Source organism: Camelina sativa, chromosome 10 (genome assembly GCF_000633955.1).
Source record: "Camelina sativa cultivar DH55 chromosome 10, Cs, whole genome shotgun sequence".
Classification (NCBI taxonomy): domain Eukaryota; kingdom Viridiplantae; phylum Streptophyta; class Magnoliopsida; order Brassicales; family Brassicaceae; genus Camelina; species Camelina sativa.
The window spans coordinates 9888248-9915319 of NC_025694.1; the positions used below are offsets into that span (position 1 = coordinate 9888248).

General features: G+C 35.8%; 7 protein-coding genes and 1 pseudogene across 19 annotated transcripts; 3 read left to right on the plus strand and 5 right to left on the minus strand.

The window, feature by feature from the left end:
* LOC104718212 (COX assembly mitochondrial protein 2 homolog) lies at window positions 3992-5450 on the minus strand. 4 transcript variants are annotated; one of them, XM_010435910.1, is made up of 5 exons: window positions 5376-5450; window positions 5087-5150; window positions 4958-5014; window positions 4530-4634; window positions 3992-4429 (listed from the first exon to the last, which is right to left on the minus strand). In XM_010435910.1, the coding sequence occupies exons 3-5, from the start codon at window positions 5000-5002 to the stop codon at window positions 4337-4339; spliced, it is 243 nt and encodes an 80-aa protein (XP_010434212.1). In that variant the 5' UTR covers window positions 5003-5014; window positions 5087-5150; window positions 5376-5450; the 3' UTR covers window positions 3992-4336. The 4 variants fall into 4 exon arrangements, with proteins under 4 accessions (XP_010434212.1, XP_010434213.1, XP_010434214.1 ...); XM_010435911.2 differs by having other exon boundaries at window positions 5087-5204; window positions 5376-5441; XM_010435912.2 differs by having other exon boundaries at window positions 5087-5210; window positions 5376-5441.
* Window positions 5580-9597, plus strand: LOC104718215 (pentatricopeptide repeat-containing protein At4g21190). 5 transcript variants are annotated; one of them, XM_010435918.2, is made up of 7 exons: window positions 5580-5699; window positions 5796-5972; window positions 6073-6171; window positions 6300-6443; window positions 6529-6741; window positions 7325-7699; window positions 9226-9597. In XM_010435918.2, exons 2-7 carry the CDS (start codon window positions 5886-5888, stop codon window positions 9271-9273), a joined length of 966 nt encoding a protein of 321 aa, XP_010434220.1. In that variant the 5' UTR covers window positions 5580-5699; window positions 5796-5885; the 3' UTR covers window positions 9274-9597. The 5 variants fall into 5 exon arrangements, with proteins under 5 accessions (XP_010434220.1, XP_010434221.1, XP_010434218.1 ...); XM_010435919.2 differs by lacking the exon at window positions 9226-9597 and adding an exon at window positions 8262-8840 and having other exon boundaries at window positions 7325-7492; XM_010435916.2 differs by lacking the exon at window positions 9226-9597 and having other exon boundaries at window positions 7325-8071.
* Window positions 7909-12796, minus strand: LOC104718214 (dnaJ protein ERDJ2B-like). 2 transcript variants are annotated; one of them, XM_010435913.2, is made up of 10 exons: window positions 12694-12796; window positions 12188-12419; window positions 11990-12085; window positions 11778-11898; window positions 11575-11681; window positions 11042-11437; window positions 10832-10951; window positions 10548-10634; window positions 9718-10470; window positions 7909-8191 (listed from the first exon to the last, which is right to left on the minus strand). In XM_010435913.2, the coding sequence occupies exons 2-10, from the start codon at window positions 12371-12373 to the stop codon at window positions 8069-8071; spliced, it is 1989 nt and encodes a 662-aa protein (XP_010434215.1). In that variant the 5' UTR covers window positions 12374-12419; window positions 12694-12796; the 3' UTR covers window positions 7909-8068. The 2 variants fall into 2 exon arrangements, with proteins under 2 accessions (XP_010434215.1, XP_010434216.1); XM_010435914.2 differs by lacking the exon at window positions 7909-8191 and adding an exon at window positions 8678-9161 and having other exon boundaries at window positions 9919-10470; window positions 12694-12795.
* Window positions 12920-14967, plus strand: LOC104718216 (pentatricopeptide repeat-containing protein At4g21170). The gene has a single exon (XM_010435922.2). The coding sequence runs from the start codon at window positions 13190-13192 to the stop codon at window positions 14945-14947; it is 1758 nt and encodes a 585-aa protein (XP_010434224.1). The 5' UTR covers window positions 12920-13189; the 3' UTR covers window positions 14948-14967.
* On the minus strand, window positions 15039-17522 carry LOC104718217 (ADP-ribosylation factor GTPase-activating protein AGD12). 4 transcript variants are annotated; one of them, XM_010435926.2, is made up of 9 exons: window positions 17471-17522; window positions 16961-17037; window positions 16763-16844; window positions 16499-16574; window positions 16223-16386; window positions 15997-16147; window positions 15737-15859; window positions 15538-15630; window positions 15039-15447 (listed from the first exon to the last, which is right to left on the minus strand). In XM_010435926.2, exons 2-9 carry the CDS (start codon window positions 16998-17000, stop codon window positions 15166-15168), a joined length of 1011 nt encoding a protein of 336 aa, XP_010434228.1. In that variant the 5' UTR covers window positions 17001-17037; window positions 17471-17522; the 3' UTR covers window positions 15039-15165. The 4 variants fall into 4 exon arrangements, with proteins under 4 accessions (XP_010434228.1, XP_010434225.1, XP_010434226.1 ...); XM_010435923.2 differs by having other exon boundaries at window positions 15538-15633; window positions 17471-17521; XM_010435924.2 differs by lacking the exon at window positions 17471-17522 and adding an exon at window positions 17347-17449 and having other exon boundaries at window positions 15538-15633.
* Window positions 18045-23557, minus strand: LOC104718219 (dolichyl-diphosphooligosaccharide--protein glycosyltransferase subunit 2). Of its 2 annotated transcripts, none has more exons than XM_010435927.2 (20): window positions 23426-23557; window positions 23163-23310; window positions 22825-23020; window positions 22650-22739; window positions 22389-22451; window positions 22121-22190; window positions 21889-21953; window positions 21474-21528; window positions 21226-21347; window positions 21023-21138; window positions 20568-20637; window positions 19998-20102; window positions 19805-19894; window positions 19573-19721; window positions 19339-19450; window positions 19179-19262; window positions 18961-19041; window positions 18646-18870; window positions 18439-18561; window positions 18045-18335 (listed from the first exon to the last, which is right to left on the minus strand). In XM_010435927.2, the coding sequence occupies exons 2-20, from the start codon at window positions 23306-23308 to the stop codon at window positions 18219-18221; spliced, it is 2079 nt and encodes a 692-aa protein (XP_010434229.1). In that variant the 5' UTR covers window positions 23309-23310; window positions 23426-23557; the 3' UTR covers window positions 18045-18218. The 2 variants fall into 2 exon arrangements, with proteins under 2 accessions (XP_010434229.1, XP_010434230.1); XM_010435928.2 differs by having other exon boundaries at window positions 23406-23497.
* On the plus strand, window positions 23691-24614 carry LOC104718220. The gene has a single exon (XM_010435929.2). The coding sequence runs from the start codon at window positions 23787-23789 to the stop codon at window positions 24534-24536; it is 750 nt and encodes a 249-aa protein (XP_010434231.1). The 5' UTR covers window positions 23691-23786; the 3' UTR covers window positions 24537-24614.
* LOC109126822 lies at window positions 24629-25665 on the minus strand (annotated as a pseudogene).

The following is a 27072-nucleotide window of genomic DNA, read 5'->3' on the forward strand; positions in this document are numbered from 1 at the left end:
TTTTTTTTTTTTTTTTTTTAAATGTTCGACTGTAAAACATGCTTGGCAAAAATGGACCTTGCGAAATATAAATACGTTGACCACCGTGTAATCAATTATAATTGACCCTTCGACCATCTTTACTGCAGGAACACTGTAACGTTTCTTTAAAAGAATAAAAAAATATACTTTAATCATATATATATTTTTATTATATTTTATTTTTAGTAGCCAATAGAAAAACGACACCTGTCTATTTATTAAAATGATTGATTTTTGCCAGAGCAACTTAAGTATCAGTTTTCTTATTTTTTTTCTCTTTTACTATTATATATTATTTTCTAAGCAATTCTCTTCTGGAGCAACTCCCACGATGCCCTTACAACTCGTTAACTATCACAAAGGTTGGACCATAAATCTCTATTCATCCCTTTTTCCTATTAGATGAAAATTTATATATATCCTGGTTTTCACACGTGTATTCATTTGTTTTGCATTTAGTTTTTGCTGTGAGTAAGTTCGTTTTTAATATAATACTATACAGTAATAAGAAATATATAAGAAATATATAAGAAATACGTACGTATATATAACAGTTAGTTAAGAAAAATTATATGCAAATTTGACTAATTGTCACTACGATTATGAGTTATGTTTTGATTTTGTGGATACCTTAATTAATAAAATATTTATATTTCATAATTTAATATATTATAATTGTGTAAAAGATAATAAAAATGAAATTGTTCAAAAAAATGATCTTTTTTAAAAAGGATATCCAAAAATGATATTTCTAACAAATTTTCAAAATTCTCAAAATAGGTTGGATTTTGGTCCAAGATTGTTAACTTAATAAAAAAAAAACTCCTCTATGGTAAAAAAGATTGTTTTACTTTTACTTTGATATTATGATGAAAAGTTTGAAAGATTTACTCAGCTTGCTTGTAAATATAGAGCCTAACTAAATTGCATATATAAATCGCAAACTTCGACAACAATACGGTAAACTAAGCCTAAGAAAGATGTGTTATATATTTTCACATCTAAAGACGTACGTACGCAAGAAAAGCAACATGACCTTGTTCTAGTAGAAATCAATCTTTAATTTTAGAATACCAAAAAACTGTTGACTTTGCAACTACTTTTTCTCAATATATATATATATATATATATATATATATATTTTTTTCTGTTAAGTTTATATAAATGTGGTTGAAGGAAAATGAGTTGTCGGAAATCAAATTGATAAACCAGTCCAATCGTTCGCAATGATAATGTTGATGTAACGCAAAGAATCTTGCATGTAGGCTCTACCACTTTTAATATTAAATAAGTATATATTTGCATGGTAGCTCAACTATTCATCATCACTCATCTCTAAAAATATCATCCTTAATAGAGATTATTGTTTTCAGAACCTCTTAATTATTCAAAAAATTATATAAATCAAATTTTCTACATAATTTTTTTAAAGTATATATGATTTTATATCTAACTATCACTATAATGTATACGTATTTTTATTTTATTTTCTATGATGTGTACATACTATATATATAATTTTATTTTATCATTTGTAAATCTCATACACCTGTTTGTAATAAGAACTCAGACTGACACAATGGTGATACAAGTATGAATTATTAGTTTATCCATGTCTATATTTAGTGATATCCGACGTTAAGAAAATCTTTAGTCACAATTTCTTGAAATAACGATAGACTGAAAAATGGACTTGTTCCTTAAAGGTTACCATTCTAACATTTCTTTTATATTTATTATAAATGTTGTGAGCACATTGAGGACTAGAATGAAGAGACTTGGAGGAACGAGAACCAAATGAACAAATCAAAGCATTTTCTTAACATAAAATTATAATCCAAAAAATAGTGGTTTCAACAATATTTACGTCTTTATTTCTCTGGTCAAATAACCCATGATTTCCTTGTCAACTACATTTATTTTTGTCGGCTTAACCCATGATTTGGTTTTGAGTTTGAAGAAAAAAAATCCGACGATTTGATATAAATCAATCTAATCAAATCTAATACTTCATAGAAATGGAAAAAAAATAGCACTAGTAATGGAACTTATTACCATATCCTTAGAAATGGAAAATAGCACTCGTAATTAATTATATATGTTCAACTGTTCAAGTATAAATGGAATCTCCCAGTTGTGCGTTTCTTGTCACGTCGTTCAATATATATAACCAGCTACTAAATCATATCACCACCAAGAATGTAGAGAACATCGTACGATATCGTAATTGTTAGTAAAATGTAGCCAATTAATACTTAATAGTATTCGATGGTTTTGGCAAATTCGGTGTGAACTTTAAAAAAAAAAACTGAAAGAAATAAGAAGTGACCCATACACATCGGAAACGTGCCTTGGTCATAAGGGGGATACTTGGTTCAGTAATATACACAGATTGAATATAATATATGAATTATTAATAAACAATAGTAAGAACAATGTTAATATCATGGCCGCACACGTAGTTTTACACGAAATATCTCCAATTAAAACTTGAAACATAAAAAACTTGATATCAGGAGATATCTACAAGATAGCATTTTGGTGGTTAGATTGTGAACTCTTGGTATTTTCAAGATGCAATTATCCACTCCACTGTTATGGTACGACATGACGAGTGAGTGTCTAGTGATTATCATTAAAATTCTAGCTGGCATGAAAATTCAAAGAAAAAAAAAAGAAAAGTCATGGATTTTGTCTTCTTCTTTCTTCTTCTTCTTTTTTTTTTTTTTTTGGTTTAAGGGTTTAATTAAGTATGGATTTTGTCCATAGAAATTACGATATTTGCAGCCTTTCAGGTAAGTTAACTGAACCCGCAAAACAAACAAAAGATTAAGAAAAGAAAAAAAGATATATGCATTGAAAATATGACATCTAATTAATTTCAATCATTTGAACAAGGCCTGTCAAAATTAGTTGGTCCATCCATTATAAATATGTTTGTTATCTATTAGATGTTCATATATATATATATATATATATATATACATAATAGACGATCCCCTCGGAGTGTTTCTCTATCCGGGACCATGCATACTTCGCATAATTTACTACTAATCATACATAATATTCTGAAAATACTAGTATTTTGGAAGTGGTTTTGGTCTTACCAATCCGAAAGTGAGCAAATTAAGTCTACCAAAATCCTAATTTGAGTTAACCCGCAAAATCAGCTTCTCATAAGTTGCGGATTTTGGCTCGTTCACACTTAACTTTAAACTCATTGGTTCATTATAATTTTCTGAATACATTCATTGACCTAAGGTGAGAATGAGAATGTGGAGGTGCTTCTGGTCTTGAATTGGTCCAACAAATCATAGACAATAAATAGAGAAAAGAAAAACAAAGCATGTGATGATTGGAATAAGATCCAGCAGATTAACCGTTACCCTGAAACCTTGTCGGCTCATACGTGGTGACTTCCTCTATCACATGCAAAAAAAAATTCCCGATGCAAATATTTGCATCAAACAATGTTCCATTGTTGTTTATTCCTATTACTACTAGTATTATTTTTAAAAACCAATTTGTTTCTTTCTTGGTACTTGTGAAATAATTCGATCAGTCAAATGGTTGGCTCCTTCTTCTGATGACTTCTGGAAGAAAAAAAATTCTCTGAATTGTTCGAGACCACGTGCCACCAAACATAGTGGATTGAATCATGAGCGATCTTTTGTATTTATATACTAATTTACTTGCATACACAAACTGAAAGCAAAACTGCAAAACATGTTTTTTTTTTTTTTTTTTTTCTTGTTTGTAATAACGTTTATAACATTTTAGCAATTTGCATCAAATTTCGTTGAACTCAAACCTTCAATCCGAGGTTGTTTCTTGTTCGCTATTTCTTGGATTGCAAGTAAATGGAAGGTGAAAGTTTTGAGTATCAGAAGATATTTTCTCAGTTTCGAGACGTGTTATACCCGAGTCAACAATCCCTGAACGGACATGGAGATCAAACAGAAGATTGAAAAGTACGTTTCAAAACAAACCCAAATGTTGGGGAACTTTAGAAGTTGAACATACAGAACTATTTCGTAGCCACAATGAAATGTAATTGTGTAGCTTACTTGTAATACATAAATAAAGTAAACTGTGTAAGAACATGTTCGTTGCAGGGCAAGCTAATAAGAGTCTTGTACTCCAATAATAATGGCCTTATTTCAAACGCTAAGCCCCTAATCAATACATGTATAGTACCATGTTATTCACTCATCTACGAGACATAAGTGTATCAGACTCCTCTTCATGGATCGATTTAGAGACGTATTCTTTCGAAATTGACAAGCACTTATATGGTATTAGTATCAAGCAATGCTCAAGTCTCTGCAGTTTCTTCTTTCCTTATAGCTTTCAGTCTTTCTTGAAGCTTCTTGCTTTGTTCAAAATTTACCTTTCGCTTTACAGCTTTCTGCAAAAATATATCTAGTTAAGACAATGTAATCCACCCAAAAAAAAAGAGGGAAAACTTTCAGCTGAAACGTTTGTCTTGTTGGCTATTAGAAACTTGCCTCTTGGCGAAAACATCGATCAAGCTTTACTTTAAGCTGTGTACAATCTCCAAAAAACTTTCCAATCGGATGATCTGTATGACACTTTTGAAACTCCTCAATTATCTGGCAAACATGTGAGTGACATACAGAAGAATTAGTAAGAACAAACAACAAAAAGAGATCAAACTGATTTCTTCTGAAAGGTTTGATCTTTGCCACTCAAATTCGCAAAGGTTTACTAAAGTTAGAGCTATGAGTTTATCACCAACATTACATCTATTTACAAAATCTATCTTTTGCATTCTCATGCACAAATTAAAACACTTCTCAAAGACGCAATCACATAGAGGTAAGCGAAATCACAACGAACATGATTCAGAAATCAAGTAAATTGTACAAAGTAAAATATAAATTGAAAGTGAGAGAACAAATGCTGTAAAACTCACCTCCAGACACATTGGATGTCTATGTGGTGTAAGTGGAGGATGCATCGTCGTTTACTTCTGTCATAGAAAGAAGAAATTAAAAAAAAAAAAAAAAAAAACAGAATCGCTTGTAAAAATCAGATCTTTCACCTCTATGCTAAAAACCCACAAGGATGTAACAGCAGAACCGAGCAAAATCCTCAATTTTATAAACCTTTATGTTGAAGGAGCAAGAGAATGGAACAAACAAGTCACAAGTCATTGTAATCTGAAACTACGGATCTCAATCAGCGTCAGGAGTTAAAGAAGATGATCAATTCCTCCCCAATTTAACAAGACAGGAGGAGAACCACTTGATGTCACCAACAGAAAGGGTTCACAAAACAACAACTCGAAATAAAACAAAACCCTAATCGAAGAACAAAATGAGTAAAATTACCTTTTGATTTGAGCAAATCACACCTGAGAGGGAGAGAGATAGACCTCAGAATCGCTGAAATGGGGAAAGAGAGAGACAACGAACGAAGTTATTATGAAGTTAATGGGCCTGTTTTTAAACTTTTGGGTTAATAATGGGCCTTGTTTTTATACGTTAAACGCAGCGTTTTGTATGTTTTGGATGAGAGAATGAGAAAGGAAGGAACTTGGCGGAGGACGACGACGACGAACAGAGAGAAGCGCAAATATCAGAGAGAGTAAGAGAGAAGAAGCAGAGGAAGAATAAAAAATCTTACCTTTTTGCCTAACTGTGAAGAATACAGAGGTAAGCTGAACAGTACGTGTTCCGATTCTCAGAGTATACATACCCAATTGGAATTTGACTTCACAAGTTATCTTCTGTGGTTGATTTCATTTCTAGTGTAAAATGCAGTGTTTATGAATTGTGAGCTGAAAAGGACGAAGCTTTAGGATTTTGGGTTCGTCGTCTTTTCTAAATTGATTACTCAGGATGCTTTGCTTGAGATATTCATTACCTTATCTTCTTCAAACAAAGGAATCAACCAAGCTCTTCTCCAAAAGGCCTAACAATGTTGTGGTTTGTACTTCTTCTTCAAGAGTTCTCTACTTAAAAAAAAGCTTCTTTGTCATACATTTTTCTCAGCTCTATTTATTGTTGAAATTGAATAAATCTTCAGATTTGTGCAGCGAGAGGTCCAAGACCTCGGTCTCCTCGAGTTTGGAAAACAAGGAAGAGGATTGGAAGTATCTCCAAGGCTGCTAAAATGATTGATTGTGTAATGCCCTCTCTCTCTTTTTTACCCTTTCATCATTCTCTTCTTTATATGTTTAATGGATCTGTAGTTAATTCGTTATCCTTGTCTCATATCTGTTACTGAGATGTTGTATCTTATTTATCTTATAGATAAAAGGATTGTCGAATGTTAAAGAAGAAGTTTATGGCGCTCTTGATTCCTTCATTGCTTGGGAATTAGAGTTCCCTCTTGTTATAGTTAAGAAGGCATTAGTTATACTTGAAGATGAAAAAGAGTGGAAGAAGATTATTCAGGTATTTTATTCTAGCAAGAGGAGCTGATAATTTCTTTCTTTCTCAGTGTGAGATGAATGTAGAATAAGTTTTTTGATTTTGGTAGGTGACGAAATGGATGCTGAGTAAAGGCCAAGGAAGAACAATGGGAACTTACTTCTCATTACTCAATGCATTAGCAGAAGATAATCGACTTGACGAAGCTGAGGAGTTGTGGAACAAATTGTTTATGGAACATTTAGAAGGAACTCCAAGAAAGTTCTTCAACAAAATGATCTCTATATATTACAAGAGAGATATGCACCAAAAGCTCTTCGAGGTAAAGTAATAATCCTTCTTACTTAACTTAGTATTGGCAGCCAGTAGACATATTCTTTTTATACAAGTTGATTCCTGAAACTTAATTGAACTCCAAGAAAGTTCTTCAACAAAATGATCTCTATATATTACAAGAGAGATATGCACCAAAAGCTCTTCGAGGTAAAGTAATAATCCTTCTTACTTAACTTAGTATTGGCAGCCAGTAGACATATTCTTTTTATACAAGTTGATTCCTGAAACTTAATTGAACTCCAAGAAAGTTCTTCAACAAAATGATCTCTATATATTACAAGAGAGATATGCACCAAAAGCTCTTCGAGGTAAAGTAATAATCCTTCTTACTTAACTTAGTATTGGCAGCCAGTAGACATATTCTTTTTATACAAGTTGATTCCTGAAACTTAATTGAACTCCAAGAAAGTTCTTCAACAAAATGATCTCTATATATTACAAGAGAGATATGCACCAAAAGCTCTTCGAGGTAAAGTAATAATCCTTCTTACTTAACTTAGTATTGGCAGCCAGTAGACATATTCTTTTTATACAAGTTGATTCCTGAAACTTAATTGAATGTTTCTTAGGTCTTTGCTGACATGGAGGAACTTGGAGTGAAACCAAACGTTGCCATTGTGTCTATGGTTGGAAAAGTGTTTGTGAAGTTAGGGATGGAGGATAAGTACGAGAAACTAATGAAGAAATATCCTCCACCACAATGGGAGTTCAGATACATCAAAGGAAGACGCGTTAAGGTTAAGGCAAAACAGCTAAATGAGCTAAGTGAAGGTGAAGGCGGCGTAAGCAGCGACGAAGATAAGGTTGATAATGAGATTGAGAGTAAATCCAAAATGTTGTCAGATAAGGAAGCAAACCAAGATGGTGAGGATCTCAGTGAAGAGAAGGAAGAAGAAGAAGAAGAAGAAGAAGAAGAAGAACTTTTGCGTATGAATCAAGGGCAGATTGGAATTTCTAGGGAACCCTCTTTAGATTATTTAGACTCTTCTTGACTTAAAAGTGTTTGCGTCATGAGCTTTTGAGATCGTATCCACCGTTGGATCATGTAAGGAAAAGATATCGACGGCCAAAGTTCCTCAAAAAAGCATTCTGGTACTGAGCTTGGGTTTCTGACAAGAAAGATTTTGAACTTTTGAGGTTTAAGAGCTTTGAAGAGTGAAAACAAGATATAAATTTAAGAGTCAACTAAAAAGAGTATAAACCTCAGCAAAAGAACAAATACTGTAAAAGTCTTTTGAATTGAGTATGACTGTGTAAGCACTGAAGAGAGAACCTATTGTATTTCAAATCATAATTACTCCTCAATTGTAGTTTCACTCTTCATCTGATCCTGACTCTTCAGAACTCGAATCCTTCTTGTTTACTTTCTTCTTTGACCCTCTCTTCTTATCTTCTTCATCCTCACTGTATTCACTTTCATAATCCTCCTCTTCGATCTCATCGTCCTCCTCCTCCTCCTCCATGTCTTCTGCATTCTCACCCTCCAAGTTACGGGTTCNCGTTAAGGTTAAGGCAAAACAGCTAAATGAGCTAAGTGAAGGTGAAGGCGGCGTAAGCAGCGACGAAGATAAGGTTGATAATGAGATTGAGAGTAAATCCAAAATGTTGTCAGATAAGGAAGCAAACCAAGATGGTGAGGATCTCAGTGAAGAGAAGGAAGAAGAAGAAGAAGAAGAAGAAGAAGAAGAACTTTTGCGTATGAATCAAGGGCAGATTGGAATTTCTAGGGAACCCTCTTTAGATTATTTAGACTCTTCTTGACTTAAAAGTGTTTGCGTCATGAGCTTTTGAGATCGTATCCACCGTTGGATCATGTAAGGAAAAGATATCGACGGCCAAAGTTCCTCAAAAAAGCATTCTGGTACTGAGCTTGGGTTTCTGACAAGAAAGATTTTGAACTTTTGAGGTTTAAGAGCTTTGAAGAGTGAAAACAAGATATAAATTTAAGAGTCAACTAAAAAGAGTATAAACCTCAGCAAAAGAACAAATACTGTAAAAGTCTTTTGAATTGAGTATGACTGTGTAAGCACTGAAGAGAGAACCTATTGTATTTCAAATCATAATTACTCCTCAATTGTAGTTTCACTCTTCATCTGATCCTGACTCTTCAGAACTCGAATCCTTCTTGTTTACTTTCTTCTTTGACCCTCTCTTCTTATCTTCTTCATCCTCACTGTATTCACTTTCATAATCCTCCTCTTCGATCTCATCGTCCTCCTCCTCCTCCTCCATGTCTTCTGCATTCTCACCCTCCAAGTTACGGGTTCTTTTCAAAACCTCGACTTTCAGTGATGTCTTTTGGTCACAACCGATCCAAGTATCGCTCACGCAGAAGCAAGTCAAGTTATAAGTACCTTCTCCAGGTGCTAAGATTCTCCCCATTACCAATCTTGACCCACTTTTGACCTTNAAGGAAGAAGAAGAAGAAGAAGAAGAAGAAGAAGAACTTTTGCGTATGAATCAAGGGCAGATTGGAATTTCTAGGGAACCCTCTTTAGATTATTTAGACTCTTCTTGACTTAAAAGTGTTTGCGTCATGAGCTTTTGAGATCGTATCCACCGTTGGATCATGTAAGGAAAAGATATCGACGGCCAAAGTTCCTCAAAAAAGCATTCTGGTACTGAGCTTGGGTTTCTGACAAGAAAGATTTTGAACTTTTGAGGTTTAAGAGCTTTGAAGAGTGAAAACAAGATATAAATTTAAGAGTCAACTAAAAAGAGTATAAACCTCAGCAAAAGAACAAATACTGTAAAAGTCTTTTGAATTGAGTATGACTGTGTAAGCACTGAAGAGAGAACCTATTGTATTTCAAATCATAATTACTCCTCAATTGTAGTTTCACTCTTCATCTGATCCTGACTCTTCAGAACTCGAATCCTTCTTGTTTACTTTCTTCTTTGACCCTCTCTTCTTATCTTCTTCATCCTCACTGTATTCACTTTCATAATCCTCCTCTTCGATCTCATCGTCCTCCTCCTCCTCCTCCATGTCTTCTGCATTCTCACCCTCCAAGTTACGGGTTCTTTTCAAAACCTCGACTTTCAGTGATGTCTTTTGGTCACAACCGATCCAAGTATCGCTCACGCAGAAGCAAGTCAAGTTATAAGTACCTTCTCCAGGTGCTAAGATTCTCCCCATTACCAATCTTGACCCACTTTTGACCTTCTCAACAGCTTCTTTAACTGCATCATTTATTTCCTGAACGCTTGCTCCTAATGGTTCCATTGTCTCAGTAATAGCATTCGAAGCAGCGGCTATAGCTCCAGCTTCATCCATGAAATTAACCTTCTGAAAGAACCAGACATTGTTTGCGTCCGCAAGAAGAACCCAAAGGTTTTCCTCTTTGTGGAAAGGAAAGTAAGGCGAGTGAGGAATAGTTCCTATGAGTCCATTGGGACGTTTTAGAGTGATCCAAGCTTGAACTGTCATAATGTCGCCTTCCTGAATACCTTCTTCACCTTCTGTTTTGCAAATGACGTTGATTTTGAGAGACGGTATCATTTCTAACACTTTCTCTATGTCTTGAACATCAGTTTCTGACAAGCCAACCTCTCTGAACAGTTTAGAACGTTCTTCCAAGCTGAGTTCTTGAAACTCTCGGAATGATTTAACCTTCAACGCTAATGATTTAGCGATAGAGTCGTTGACATGAGGGAGTTGCAAGAAAGGAGCAATGCTTTCTGAAGATGACTTCCTTGCACTAAGAGGAACAGCCTGCAATCAAACAACATTGAGTGGACTAAAACTTCTTAAATTTTTGGGCAAGAATAAAGTTGGAAAAAACTTAAAACCTGAACAATGCATTGAGATAGCTCCATTACTCCGAGTGCAGGACTTAACCATCCACGCCCTTGTTCATTGCGGGGTATAACCGCCATCTGCAAGAAACTCACAATATCATAAATTTCTGCATTTTTAAATTTCCTATGTTTAAGAACATCAAACGAAAGCTTTTTAGCTTCTTATGTGAAAGGATTGATATAAGAGTTTCAAGTCATCATCAACTTGGTACTAAGCTTTAATTTATCAGTTACAATGTGTTAAGCAAAAAATAGGGGATATAAGCAAGCAAGACCTTCATTAAATCTTCAAGTAGGCGAGGCGCAAACTCTAGCACACGCCTGAAATCATTTTGCAGAGTCTGAGACAGAACTGTTGATTCACGAGTTAACTGTTTCTGTATCAAAAGCTCAGTCTGTTACAGAGAAGAAAACAATAGGAAACAAGTTAGCATTTTCCAAACGGTGTTCAGCACTTAGCGTTATAATGTGTTAAAAGAACCAACCTTGACAGTTGCAGGATTCTGTTTCCAAAACTTAGCTTCATCTTGCTTCATCTTCTTAGGATCCAGATTTAGCTCGGTTTTGACAGACGTAAAGAGTTTCTGCAGAGGTTCATCATCCGTTTTACGAACAGGAATCTCTGCATACTCAGCTGCTTTGATGAAAACTTCCAAAACTTTTTTTGGGGTTAAAGAGGATTTCAAAGACTCGAAATATGCTTGACGAGTTTGAAGCTTAACGTGACTCCCAGTATACTTTGATGATCTCCAGAGATAGATTGAGGCGATCACCAGTGGCAAGAGAATACATAAACCAACTGTACACAGCAATAAAACCCCACCAGATTCTCCATTCATGTTTAAAATAAATTCAGGTAGAGCCATTCCCATTGTATAACCCTGCATCAAACAAAAACCTTACTCTCCATTCATGTTTATAATTAGAATATTAGAAGTTGTGGTTTCGTTTGAGGAAAACACACTATTTCAACATCTAATAGTGAAAAGAAACGCAATGGAGGTTATATCTTCAGTACCTGTCTGCCATCAGGATGACCATACTTCTCAAAGTTTTCACGGGATAACGGATCAGTTAAAGCTTGGTAAGCTTTAGCTATGGACTCCACAAAATATTTATTGGCCTCTGTACATTTACAACACACAAATAAGCTATAAGCACATAGAACAATGAATCAAAAGGGAAGAAATAAAGGACGAGGACCAGTAAGCATTTTTCAACCTGGGTCTGGATTTTTATCAGGATGGTATTGAATAGAGAGTCTTCTATATGCTTTCTTGATTGCTGAATCAGAAGCACCAGGTTCCAAACCGAGTATCCCGAATGGCTCAAAGAGTTGACTCTGTAAAATTTACACAAGATAAGCAAATGAAATTCTCAACCATAAGCAATGTATGATTTAGCTTGAAGAGAGAATTATTAGTTATTATTACCTCACGGCTCATGTTCTTAGTGTAAAAGATCAAGAAGATCATTACAAACCAGAGTAGCACAACTGTCAAGTTGCTACATGAAGTGAAGCTAGAGATCTGCATAAGATAAAACCAACAATTTAAAGACATAGTAAGGTCATAAGTTACACTAATCATTGTTAAAAAAAGTTAGTGGATGAAAAGAAAAGAAAAACTAACCCTTTGAGACATGGATCTCTTGTACTTCCCTGAACGGTCACACTCAAGGCATTGACAATGTATGCTCCTTTGTTTCTTCGAAAAAGCGCGGCTCAGCTTCACAAATGTATAAGGCACCAATGGAATTGCCATCATTGTCAAAATGAAAATGGGAAACAAAACGCTATTCTCTTCTGATTCCGCCATCTTTGGACCCTTCTAGTTGAAGGAAGAGCCCTCCCAATCAGAGATTCTGCAGAAACAGAACTGCTCTGTTATGTTTTGTTTGGAATCTTAGAAGTTGTGGTTTTGTTTATACTATAAAATTTCCGGACCAACATGATTACACAATAGACAATTTGACAAAATATTCGATCTTAAATCGTGTCCAACCAAATATGAAGGAGATCAAGAGGAGACATTTGCATAATTCCCAAACTTTGTCTGATTTACAAATTCAAGGAAAAAGAATATGAATTTGATTGTATGCGATGAAAAACAAGTAAGGAATCAAAAAAAAAATGTACCTTGATGATAAAGCTTTATTGAGAGAAGAAACTGAATAAACAAAGCAGCTGACTTTAGAATCGGATTGCGAAGCCAAAGAAGAAGAAGAAGAAGTGAGGTTTATGAAGGGAGGGGTGATGATGAATCATTGCAGCCAATGAAGACAAGACACGTACCATGAAATTGAGACTTATACGCAGCGTTTGGCTACTCTTTTAGGAAACTGATGGCGACGTTGACTGATTTGAGAAGAAGATCTAAAAAGAATAATGAAGAGCATGCGGCACACCTGAGCCCCTGTGCACTTACCAGCAGAGGATCATGACTCACTCATCATGGAGAAGATTCAGGCAAGTTTTAATCTTTACACAGTTAAGTTAGTCAAGAACAGAACAACAAAAGGCCAAGGCTGTGTTAAACCCTTTGAGATTTGAGTTTAAAGAATAGATTTTGGGGTTTGTTAAGAAAAAAAGACTTGAGTTTTTGATTTGGTACAAACGAAAGTGAAGCACCTAAATGATTATTATTCACACAAGCGTTGGATTCATTAAACGGTTCTCGACTTCAGCCACTCCATCGACATCCTCTGCTTCTGATTGGAAAACTCAACTGAATCTGTCCCGAGTAGCTACTGAGATCTCTTCAATTCTCTTACAACGTCGTAACTGGATCACTCATCTTCAGTATGTTAAATCAAAGCTCCCTAGGTCAACACTTACACCGCCGATATTTCTCCAGATCCTCCGTGAAACTCGGAAATGCCCTAAAACCACTCTTGATTTCTTCGATTTTGCCAAAACCCATCTCCGGTTTGAACCGGATATTAGGTCGCAGTGTCGAGTAATCGAGGTTGCTGCCGAATCAGGTCTCTTGGAACGAGCAGAAACGCTGTTGCGTCCTGTGGTTGAAACCAATTCTGTGTCTTTAGTTGTTGGATCGATGCAACGGTGGTTTGAAGGTGAAGTTTCACTCTCTGTCTCGCTTAGTTTAGTTCTTGAGTGTTATGCCTTGAAGGGTTGTTACCAAAATGGCTTGGAAGTGTTTGGTTTTATGAGAAGATTGAGACTTTCACCTTGTCAAATTGCTTATAACTCTCTTCTTGATTCTCTGGTTAAAGAAGGTCAGTTTAGAGTGGCTTTGTGTTTGTATAGTGCCATGGTTCGAAACCGGGTTGTCTCAGATGGGTTAACTTGGGATTTGGTTGCTCAGATTTTGTGTGAACAAGGGAGATCAAAGAGTGTTGTTAAATTGATGGAAACAGGTGTTGAAAGCTGCAAGATTTACACTAATCTTGTGGAATGTTATAGCAGGACTGGAGAGTTTGATGCAGTGTTTAATGTAATTCATGTGATGGATGATAAGAAACTAGAGTTGAGTTTCTCTTCTTACTGTTGCGTATTGGATGATGTTTGTAGATTGGGAGATGCAGAGTTGATCGATAAGGTTCTTGGATTGATGGTGGAGAAAAAATATCTTGCTTTAGATGATGCGACCGTGAATGATCAAATCATTGAAAGACTTTGCGATATGGGGAAAACGTTTGCCTCTGAGATGCTTTTCCGTAAAGCCTGCAATGGTGAAACAGTGAGGTTGCGAGATGGGACATACGGTTGTATGTTAAAGGCACTGTCTAGAAAAGGGAGAACAAAAGAAGCTGTTGATGTATATCGATTGATTTGTCGGAAAGGTATTACAGTATTTGATGAGAGTTGTTATAACGAATTCGCTAATGCTCTTTGCCGAGATGATCATATGCCAGAGGAAGAACAGGAATTGCTTGTAGATGTTATAAAGCGAGGTTTCATTCCTTGTACGCACAAGTTATCAGAAGTTTTAGCATCTCTATGTAGAGAAAGAAGATGGAAACGCGCAGAGAAGCTTCTTGATTCTGTTCTTGAAATGGAGGTTTATTTCGATTCCTTTTCATGCGGAATATTGATGGATCGTTACTGCAGAAGTGGAAACTTAGAGAAAGCCATGGTACTTCATGAAAAGATTAAAAAGATGAAAGGAAGTTTGGATGTGAATGCTTATAATGCGGTTCTTGATCGGCTTATGATGAGACAAAGAGAGATGGTGGAAGAAGCAGTTGGAGTGTTTGAGTACATGAAAGAGATGAATTCAGTGAACAGCAAGAGTTTTACGATTATGATTCAAGGGTTGTGTCGTGTGAAGGAAATGAAGAAAGCTATGAGATCTCATGATGAAATGTTGAAATTGGGTATGAAACCTGATTTAGTAACCTATAAGCGTATTATCTTAGGTTTCAAATGATAACTTTTAATTCAGTTGAATCAAAACACATGTTTGAGTTATACAAAAAAGTCTAATCTGTAAAAAGAAAATTACAACAAAAATATCAAAGAGAGTTTTAAAGATCAAAGTTTCAAAATTTCAAACAAGAACAAAGGGAAAAAAGTTGTAATGAATGAATACAATAAGAAGGTTTGTTTAATATGTATATAATATGACCCTATTACATAGTTGATTATTTATTGGTCAAGAGGCAGCCATTCCAGTTCTAGTTCTAAGTCACCAGATTCAACATTCTGAAGCTTGATTTGAACCTCCTGTTTCACTTTCCCATCTGCAATGTTAATGATGCTATCTTCTATAAGAGCATTGTCGTGCGATTTCAGCCATTTCCCAATCTGCATATCTCCAAACATCTCAGGGTCTCCAAAAGCCATTGCAGAAGTAATCAGAGGTTGGATATCAATCTCAGCTTCTCCCATTATGTCATCAGCAGAAAATGTGTCATAATCAAACACTTGCTGCAAATGTCAGAAAGTAAGACAAAAAAGACCCGTAAGAGAAAAATCTTCTGTTTACAGATTCTTGAAAGTTTAGACCAAGCTTTTTACCAATTTCACTGAGCCATAGTTATGAGGAACAGAGAGCATGAGTTCCTCATTCCAGACCGGGTTTAAGTTGCTCTTCACTACAGTAGATTGAGCCTTCTGGTAATATGATGATAAAGATCAGAGAAATGAGTTGACAATAATGATCACATAAGCAATGGTAAGAACATATTTCAAGATATGAAAGCATTCAGTTAATTACCTGTTGTCCTAGAGTCAAGACAACATAGGGATCACTTGACATCATATCTCGGATGGCTAAATTAGTACCCTTTTTAATAGTCACCTTCAACAATCCAATAAACTCAACCATGCCTTCAAGTTGCTGTCATTGTTTAAATTTACAACAGAGGGACGAAATGTGTTTAAACACTATGAAATCAGAAGACTTAGCAATATGCAAGTTCAAAGAGTTTGCTCCACTTGATTCTAACAGTAAGATGAAAAATAAAGAAGCTTTACCGGCTGTTGCGATGATGAATTTGTGCGAAAGCTATCAACAATCTTTTTAGATAGACTTGATGAAAGATATGCTGAACTCTTTGTACTAGAGGCCTTCCCGGATGTGATCCGCAAGCTTGGTTTTAGAAACTCTTGGTGCTCATATTTCGACCTGAATAAAGACTTGAAGATGAATATTTCACAATGAAGGTGTATATACACTATTTATCGGGTTTTCGCAACCTACCTAATGAACCTCATACGTTGGTCATGACTAGCATCAGGTCCAGGTTTAGAGCTTCCTTCAGGTATAAACGCCTCGTAAATTGAGTTTGCAGAGGCATTTCCTCCAATTTCAATCATAGAATCGACTTCTTCATCTGACCATTCATCCAATGTCACGGATAAGACCTGGAAAGTTGAAAACTATCAATACACTTGCAAAAGATTCTGTAAGCCATCTTTAATGCAAATTTTCACCAAAGATAAACAAAAAGTAAAAGGAGAAGCAAAGAGACATAACCTTTGAGATATGAGTGCCAAGGCTTCTGTGCACACCACAACATTTTAAGCATATAAACACTCCGATATTAGCTGACCTGTAATAAGCCACCAATGCCTTGATTAAACAACTAAAAGATTGTGGGTATACTAAAAAAACGGAACAAACACAAGTAGGGAAACAAGAAAAGCTATGGCAGGAAAACAAAACATAACAGTAATCAAACTGCAAGAGAAGCATACAATGTTTACTCAAATAAAACATTAAAGAATCGCATAAACTTACGCCCACTTAGGATCTGGAGCGCCACAATCAGCGCATACTCGGTTATCAGATTGAGTTAAAAGATCCCTTATTCTCCTTTTACCTGTGAACCACCAACTCATTTGTGAATTCCACGCCAGAAGTAAAAACATCATATGGACTATATATATATGAACACACAAAGGAAGATAAATCTTCCTTAGAATAAAAATGGTTTACCTGAGCCAGGCTTTCCGAGTCCGGCTCCAGAATAACTCATTGCTCTTATAAAAAGCTAGCAATCATCAAACAGAATCCTACACGCAGAACAAAGAAAACGCACAATAACGTTAGGAAAAATCAAAACTTTCATCCATTTAAATGTAAAAAAGCCTAAAGAGATCAAAACTCTGCTTTGCAAAATCCAAAACCAAACATTTTGGGAAAGCCACGACCGCAGAAATACCAATTGTAGATCATCATCAGCAATGATTCATGTTCCCATAAATCGAAAATTCAAAAATTAAGGAGACCAAAAAGAAAAGAAAAAAATCCAATCTTAAATCCATTGCTGCAAATACCATTTCAACGACGAAAACATGACCGACAGGAAAAATTCGACTTACACAGAGAATGAAACTCAAACTCGATTGGATACAGAAAGAGCGATAAAGAACGATCAGAAACGAAAAAAAAATGTACGGTATTTGGAACAAAAGAAGATATAGAGATTGGATTGGACGTTCTTACCAAGGGAGAGAGGGCAGGAGAGGAGAGAGAGAGAGAGAGAGAGAGAGAGACAGAGACAGAGACAGATATGTTCTTCTTACAAAAATTTCAGACGAACAAATATAATTATTATCTTACAAATGACAACTACGTCTACGTGCTTTTCTTTTAAGTAGTATTTTTTTTTTCTCTTTTCTGAATTTCCTCATTTCTCATTTAATTCCGTATCTGTCTGTATGTATCAACCTTTTTCAAGTTAATAAAATTTGCAGTTGTTAAAAAAACAAAAAAAAAAAAGAATTGTAAAAGTTGTGTAAGTTGTAACGATGCCATGTTAAAGGTCAATTACCAAATAGTACTCTTTCCTTGTCGTTGACCAGTTTCTTTTATTCATAAAAAAAAAGAGAAAAATATATATACAATGAAAATCCGTTTAAGTTTCAATATTTCTGCTGCCTACTATTTCTTTAATTTAGTAAAAAGACTTTTTAACTTTCCAACTAACAGTAATAGTGTTAATAATTACGAAACTCAATTGATCTAAATGATGACCTTAATAATTATGATCTCGTTTGATTTGGTTCAACGAAAAGGCTACGGAAAGAGACTCTCTTGATAACTTTTTAAGACTAAACTGAGAGAGTTCAAGTAAACTCTGAAATTTTTTCGAATTGTCTAATCACCATTCCCATAATCTATATAAGCAATACTACTACAAAACTGAAAACGCAGAAACCAAAAAAGAAGATCCGTCATAGTGAATTTCTCTTCAAGCAGATTTCAACTTGTTCGATGCTGCTGCGAGCTGAGAGAGAGTTCGGTGTCCCACGAACAACAGAAACACTCCCAACAAGGAAACTCCCTTTAGTGTCGTGAACAGATCCAACTGTAGAATGCAACAAAACAAAACAATATTGTGATTAGTACTTGTATATGCGATGGTCTCCTTAATAGTCTAAACAAGAATCGGGGGTTATGAAAAGACTTGCCTTCCACCAGAACAGCACATAGAGAAGCAGAACAGCTGCAATTCCGCCATGGAAAAGTAGAGCGGGTATTGCAGAACCAGCCGACGATGGGAAACTCTTTATATTCGCTCCCAACTGTGTAAGCTGAAACATAAAAGGTTTATATGAGTAGTGAAACAAATGTGATGATGTTCTTCGTATACTATTTACAAGCAAAGGGCGACTAACCCCAATCAGGAAACCGATGAATGGGAGGACTATAAGACCCAAGAAAACTAGTGAGAGCTGTTTTGCTGGAAGCTTTTCAGGAATCCTGAAGATGTGTGATATTTCAGCTTTTGGTCCATAACTCGAGTGAGATTCAGTAGATTGTACAGGAGGACGAGGCGCCTTCTCTGGACGCTCTGGTAGGTCTAATTCGATGTGCCCAATATTACTCAATAAAGAGTTCTCCTGGAAAAAAGAGAAAGGAAGATAATAACATTGTACAAATTCCCGAAATATATAAATCAACTGCATTGGAACTTAAAGAACAGTACTTACCATCGAAGCATCTCCAATGGTTAGTTGGATCTCATATTTACCAGAGAGGTAGTAAAGCTTCTCAACCAATCCAAGAAAATCCTGAAAAAAAAATAACATTAATCATTAATATTGTATTGGGCGTCAAAATTGAAGATAAGTCGAGACAGAACAAAAAACAAGAAGATAAGTATTCTATGCAAAAGAAATTCAAAACCTAGTAGTATAAGGAACTTAACTAGAACTAATTCAGACTTCTTTGCAGAAGTTTTCACGAGAAAGATATGCTCGACCTGTGACTCATGTTTCAGCTTGAAAAATGCCTGCATGGAAGTAAACAATTCAAGAAAGCGAACAGTGCAAAACAATTTTTATAAGTGGGATCAGGAATGAACAAACCTGGTGTGGCTTAAATACATGGCCAAGTGGAGAAGTTAACTGGAATGACAGGCGTAGCTTTTGGAGGTGGTTTGCGGATAATGATACTGCTCCGTCTTTAGTTAAATCTAGCCTACAAATTTGCAAAGAGAAACAGGAAACAAAATGATGAATATAAATCCTAAGAAAAATGGTTAAGCAAGCAATCACAGTATGCAAAAAGGAAGTTGTTAAACAATAATACAGGTGACATACTTTTTCTGAGATTCAACGCTCCCAAGGTCACTATCAAGTACAGCAATTTCAGCATTCTCAATGCTAATAACTCCCGTGGCGGCTATAGGCACTTTTGTTTGAGCTTCGGTTATGTATGCTTTTTCATTTGCTGAATCATCTAAAACAATCTGCAGAAGACGAAGCTTAGAATGTTATCAATATACATATATATGAGGTCTTTGGGTGTAATAGAAACTAACAAGAGCAATACCTCAAATATAAATGTATACTTTCCAACATCAAAGTTTTTGGGAAAAGAGTCCAGGAAGTATGTTGCACTGTCAGCGTCAAACTTAAGCTCCTGTACTCCCAAAATGTCATGGAAACATGTAAACCGGCCCAAAACAGAGAAAACCGAACATTTACGAATGCGAGCTCAAACAGTAGAAGCTACACTCTTTTACCTGGTTATTAATTACAGAAGAATCCTTTGATCTAGAACTTATAGCTTGTGTGAGCTTCACACTAAGAGCTGGTGCCGTAGAACCGAGTACAGTGCTAACTTTAACCTAGTATTAGATAAAGATTAACATATTAGAATAATATACCCAAAAAAAACTTAATGGACGAAGGGTCTAGTCATTATCAAATAGATGAGAGACCTCTACTAAGAATATGCAATGCTATGAGACAGAGCCATCTCTAAACCAAATATCAGCTAATCCCAAAGTTGTAACCAGAAAATCCAAAGTTACGACTTTCACTACTAAACTACAACTAATCAGCAGGGAGACATAATAATAGCCAGTAAATCCAAAGTTATGACTTTCTCTACTAAACTACCACTAATCAACAGGGACACGTAAACAAAGCCAGGGAGTTCAAAGTTAAGACTTCCCTACTAAAATACAGCACCCAGAACTCTGAAGAGAGTTGTATGAACCCAAGAGGGGAAACAAATAAGATTACGGAAAGAGAAAAAGAAAATCCAAACTATGCCAGTCACATTTTCATGCCAGTTTATGATAAGGTACCTTCAAAGGTTCTTTCTTTGACAATGAAATGACGGTAGATGGAAGAGACAAGATGAGTGGAACAGAAAACCTGAAATGATAGAGAGTGACCATAGAACATATTATTCTTCAAATAGAATGACGAATTTTCAGCGAGAGTATAATAAATGAAATTTCACGAGTTTTCGAACTTTTAAACTTCTATTCGTCCCTACAGATATCTTTCTGCAGTATTTCTTTTGTTAAAAAAACTAGGATGGGATACTACAAGACATGCAAATAATTTGACAATGTAAAGCGAAACAGTTTTCCTCTACCAAAAGCAACTGTTAACACAGAAGAACAGAGGTAACAGTTGATCCTTGAAAATTTATGTCTTTCACTCACTCAATTCAAGGTTACTGAAATCCCGTCTTCGATGTGTACTGAAATCAACTGAAACGAAAATGCAGAAAATCGCATGAAAGTAGCTTTACCTGTTGTCTTCCAAACAAGCTAGTGCGTCTATTTGATTGAAGAAATCCTTGGCATCACCAGGAATTCCAACACCAAGAAGGAATTTGGCAAGACCAACTATCTTATCACCTGGAAGCTGCATGAGAGAATGGGAACACGAATGTGAATTATCAACGCATCTGGCAGAACAGGATAAACAGAAATATGAGTGAGTATTACATACGTTCAATCCTGTAGATTCTGAAGCTGCAAATGACGTAAGCCCTTTAATTACTGATGCAGTAGTTGAGATTGGGCTTTGACTTGCATCGACAGACTTCTCATCGAAATAAAATGTCCCATCATCTAAAATGCCAAAAATTAATTAAACACCATAAACGCAAAACCAAACAGGTGAAAAAATGAAGAGACTGAAAAGATTTCTTATGCATATAGCCATATACATAAGATAGCAAGTCGTTTTCTGCATACCATATTTTTGGATACTGTCAAACAGCTTCAGGATACCAGTCTTCAATGTCTGGATCTACAAGATGACAAACATGAATGAAGATATCATCACATGACCAACATTAATCACCCAAACTACCAGATAAAATAGCAAAAAGGAATTCAAAAAAACCACCAGCATAATCCAATAAGAAGTCAGGCAGACATGCAGAATTATAAAAACACTATTCTTTATAATTATCAAAACAAAATTGTAGAACACAATTCCCTGTAGCTAGGACTTGGAATTTATAATAATCAGAACACAATTCTTATTTTAGTTAATAAAAGGGTTCAAGACCAAAAGCAGATCAACACTAAACCAAGATACTGTGATGTCTCATCAAAATACATTCTCAGGAAATCAGTACTATAGTGGCTCAAAGATCTCACTTACCAATGATTGATCAATCTCTGAAGGTGCTAATGAAATCACTCCAGCAAGCGTTTCGAAGGCTAAGTCTGAGGAAAACAAAATCTTATGTTCAGAAGATTGAAAGATATAACAATGGAGCAAAAATAGTGAACAAGCTGAAGCAAGAAAAGAAGAGATGCAGAATCTAAAAGGTTTGTCATTATCGTTTGAGCATTGTGAAATACGAAGGGCTAATCCGATTTGTACTACTTACCAGCAGCAAAGGTGCTTGATTCGGGATTGTTGGAGCTGTAGCGCCATCTTCCATCAGTCTGGCTAAGAGTCTGACACAAATGCACAATATCAGCCAAATTTTACTCTGAAAACAATCTAAGTAGAATAATGCAGTAACTGAATTTCGGTAACATGTCAACAATATCTACACTTCTACAAGAGTCTAAAATTGATAGTTCAAAATGTACAATGTAACATCTGATAGTTCAACAACAACAAAATAAAAGGTGAGCTAGAAATGTTAAAACCTTGATGGAGCGGAAAATGGCTTCGGCATCTCCAATACTTAGATCAGTTCCAGAAAATTGCTCCTGTATTTACGGAAAGGCGAGGTCAAACCCTGAAGCCAGTAAAAAGGAAAAGCAGAAAGCCAGAGCTATGGAGTTGAATAAAACAAAACTATTCCCAAAACTATTTTTACACTTCCATGTAATGAGCCAAAAACAAACAAAACTCTCTTAAAATTACTCCCACTCAAGACGCCCATCAAAAGTCTAATCCGTATTTACCTTAACAAGAACCAAACCTCTGACAGAATAGTAGAAATCAAGCAATGACTTTGCACCTTTAACACCAGCTTGAAGTTGAGAAACAATGTCCTTCAAAAGAGGAATAAAAAATGAGCATACTTTAACCACTTAAGGTAAACGACTTTGTGATACTGAGAGGGAGACAATTGTTTACCTTAAGAAGAACAGCTTCACCAGTTTTACATTTTAGAATCCCATTAACGCTTAAAGCATAGAATGCATCCTTTAGAGTAGAAGAAGACGATCCTAGAACTTTAACCACATTCTCACAAGTCCTTGAGCTAAGATCAGACTTTTTATCAATTCCAAGTATCTCCAAAGTCTTTAATGCTTCATAAGCCTCCTCTAAGCTGATTAAAGAAAACGAAAAAACTCAAACTTTTAGATAGGTAACACACACAAAACAATTCATGAACTAAGTAGTAATCAGTGAAATGTCATTAAAAACACCTAAATCAAAACAATGTTAACTAAGTATATAGAGAAACCAACCTTTTGTAGGATCCATCGACTGGTACGAAGACATCCACAGCCGCAGATCGGTGAGAGTCTGAGATCGGCTGGAAAACAGAAGCAGCACCGCAAATTGCTACGGCGAGTATCAGAACCACAAAATGTAAACCACTTCCAGCCATCATCACTGCATAAGAAAAAAAAAAAAAAAAACAGATTAACTTATCAAAATCCAAACAATTACGCATCTACGACGGATGGATCAAGAAAAGAAAAAACAACCGGAGATTTAAGCTTCTTACAGATCGGAAGTAGATCCGTACAAGGCAAAGAAGCGGATCAGAGGTCGACGAGTCTCAGTAGTCAACGGAGACTGAGGTTTGTGGAAAGCGTAGGATCGATCTAATGACTTTTGAACCCCAGAGGACGTAACCAGAGAGAAAGAGCACAAAAGGCTAAAAAATTATGAGTGTTTGAGTTTGGTGACAGCAACTGAAATGACGAATTTACCCTCGTTTCCAGCTTAATTTACACTCCAGTGACATTGTGGTTTAAGATATGAAACGACGACGTGTCAGAAAACCCTAAAACCTTAACAGTTCAACCACCATCGTCGTTCCAAACGGAGAGCTCCGCTCTGAGGAGAAGATCAGCATCACAGAAATGATCCGATTCGCGAGACCAAAACCTAAAATCGAGCTAGTGGGTTACAATCTTCTTCAGAAATGCTACGCAAGTGGAACCCCTAAAGGAAAAGCTAAGCTGAAGACAGGTCAACCACTGAAGCGCAACAAACTCACAATCAAGAAAGGCGGCGGAAGCGGCGGCGGAGGAGGTGGTGAGGAAGCGGGAAAAGGAAAAGGAAGAATCTCAGATGAGAATCAGAAGCTATACGACCAATGCATAAACGCTCCTTGCCCTGTTCGTTACCTAAGACCCAAGGATATAGAACGAGAGGCGAAACGAGAGAAGCTAGGGTTGATCAGTAAGGCGAGACAACGAGAGATTGAGATTCAGAAGAAAAGTGGATATAAAATGGGAGTTATTACTATTACCACTGAGCCGATTAGGATTGGGACTCCGGGATTGGATTACATTTCGTTAGGGATTTTTACGGAAGATGAGTTGCCTAAGTATAAAGTTACGGTAGAGGATGGGAAGAGACTTGCTAAAGAGTATAGTAGAGTGCTTATGAGAGAGCATAGGGCGAAACGTGTGGCGGAGACTAATTTGTTGAAGTTGAGGGAAGCTGCTGTTGAGGCATTGCCTGAACATTTGAAGAAGGCTGCTTTAGAGCGTGATTTGACTCCGTTTTATACAGCCCCATCTTCCAAGCCGCGGTTGCTGCCATACATCCAAAACACAACAATATTAAGATTGGAATTTACACAGAAGATAGAGATACATGTGTGATCAGAGGAAGCTGAGTACCTGCCCAATACCAGCGATCAGAAACTGACCAGATTTGGCAAAAGCTAAAGAGTTGACAAACCCAGGCTGCAAAAAGATCATAAGCCTTGGATGTCAGTATCATACAAATAGGCGATAAGAGCCAAACTAGGAAAACAAACAAGTGGAAGCTCGTATAAAGGTTGTATTGCTCTAGCTTCACTTTCAACACCCCATAAACGCACACAACCATTACCAGCTCCCGATGCAGCGAGATGGCTACCTCTGCAGACGGCGACTGAACTGACCCAAGAACATGCTGATGTACTGTTAAAACAGAATCATCATCAGCTATTCACGGGGTGAGCATTCTTAACCAACGATAAACGTAGATAGAGATAAGCAAGTCAATATGAAGGCTTTCACAACAGTTTTTCTCAAGTTGAACGCAATTACCTTATGTAACTGCATTGATATCGCATCCCCGCGAAGAGCATCAATGCTTAGGAGTTGAGGCTGGTGTCCAAAACTTAGCGCTATAGGAGCTCTCTCTTCTGCATCCCATATTCTGAATGTTTTATCATATGAACCAGAAAAGACTTCTGCAGTTCCTTGTCTAAAGCATAGACTAGAAACAATTCCACGATGACCTGTAAAGGCCTGTAGATACATAACTAAAGAGGCTGATACAGCAACACACAGTGAAACAAATAAGATAGGAATTAAACCATTAGACATGGTCTCGTATGCGGACATCCCACAAATGAACATGGCAATCAACTCCTCCAGTTGCTAGATACTAGCCATCAGAGCTAACCGCTAGTGTTAGGGATTGTACTTGTTATGCCTTTCATTCCAAGATTCCTCGAATTTTAACCCGTGTGACCTCAAGACTTCATCGCTTGGCCATTTGTACTCTTCGCTTTTACCAGAAGATACATCCCAGTGCAGGATAGTACGTCTTTTGAAACTGAGAACCCTCTCGAATTGTCATCTGATAGAGTTACTGCTGTAACAGACTGTTGGTGTTTGACTATAAGTCTATAACACGAAACTCATCACTACTCCGTGTTTCTTGAAAACTGTATTGGTAAAGTTGTGAATATGTTTGCAATATTGTGGATTGTCCTCTCGACCACAATATTGTATCAAAATTTTTAGTTAATTACATATTTAATTAATAAATTAATATCATAAAAGTAAACTTAGCGTCACTTATTAATGGTCATTTCTAAAACCGACGAAACTTTTAGATGCTAAACTTATTAATGTCATTTCTAAAACCGAAACAAAGAATATTAATGTCAACCCTTATTAATGGCATTTCTAATACCAACCATACTATTCAAGTCTTTTGAAACTGAAGTTATGAAAAATCAACGTTTTTACATCCCTTCTTTTTGGTAGTGTAGTATCCCTAGTTTATGTAACAACCTCTGCTATATATATATTGTAAAGTAATCTCTGGCTATCTTTCAAAAATAACCTCAAATACTACTATCGTGATCTTTTGTTAAAATCTCTTAACTACAAGCAAAAAAATGGAAAAATCTCCAATAAAATTTGCTTTCGTTATGTTCCTAATTTTTACATCAGGTAAGTTTTAAAATTTCATGCATTAAACAAGTAACGGAAATCTATATGCAGTTTTATAATTTATAATTTCTTATTTGTGTAGTGATGAGTATCGGTACAGTTCGAAATGTTGAAGCAAAAAGGTTATTACCTGAAAATGTTCCTCTACATCATGAAGTTTTGCCACAGGTCTTTCATGGTGAAAAATGCAAGAAAGGGTGTCCTGTGAAATGTTATACTATTAACAGAATTACTCTTTGTTTATGTGTATGCAGTGGGGGACCTAAAAATAAATTTTAATGGGGCCAATTATTTAATACAACTCTTTATCTTTTTAATCTATACTACTAATTGGGAAGCACACTTAGGAATAAAAAAAAACAATAAAACAAGAATATCATACAATGCCCCTACGACATAGAAAAGCAAAGAACAAGGAAAAAAGTATTTGAGGGCAAAAAGGTAATCTTAAAGAACAAGGAAAAAAGTATTTGAGGGCAAAAAGGTAATCTTTTTGAGTAGAAACACATGAACCCAAAGTGTTTGGACATAAGCTTATTCTGACCTTATATATTGTAGATGCATGTCCAAACATGTAAGTTCTCGCAAACCTGTGAGTAAAATTAAATCCAAACAGATAATTTGCAAATACCAACCATAATATTCGTTAGTCATCTAAACTCTAACATATCAGGGATTCTAAACAAAACCGTTTTAGACAACTTACCATTCACCATAAACGTCACCATAGTAAATAATTGCCATATATGTTCGTCAATTATTCAAAACAAGACAAATCCAAACAGCTTTGTTTCAATTATATACCATAACAATTTTGTTGCCATAATCATCACCATAGTAAATCATTTTCATCGTAATTTAATCTGTTAAAATTATGCGAACTAGATTTTAACCCGCGGTACACCGCGGACATATAATTTCTATTATAATTTATAGTTTATGTTGTATCTATTTGTTAAATATT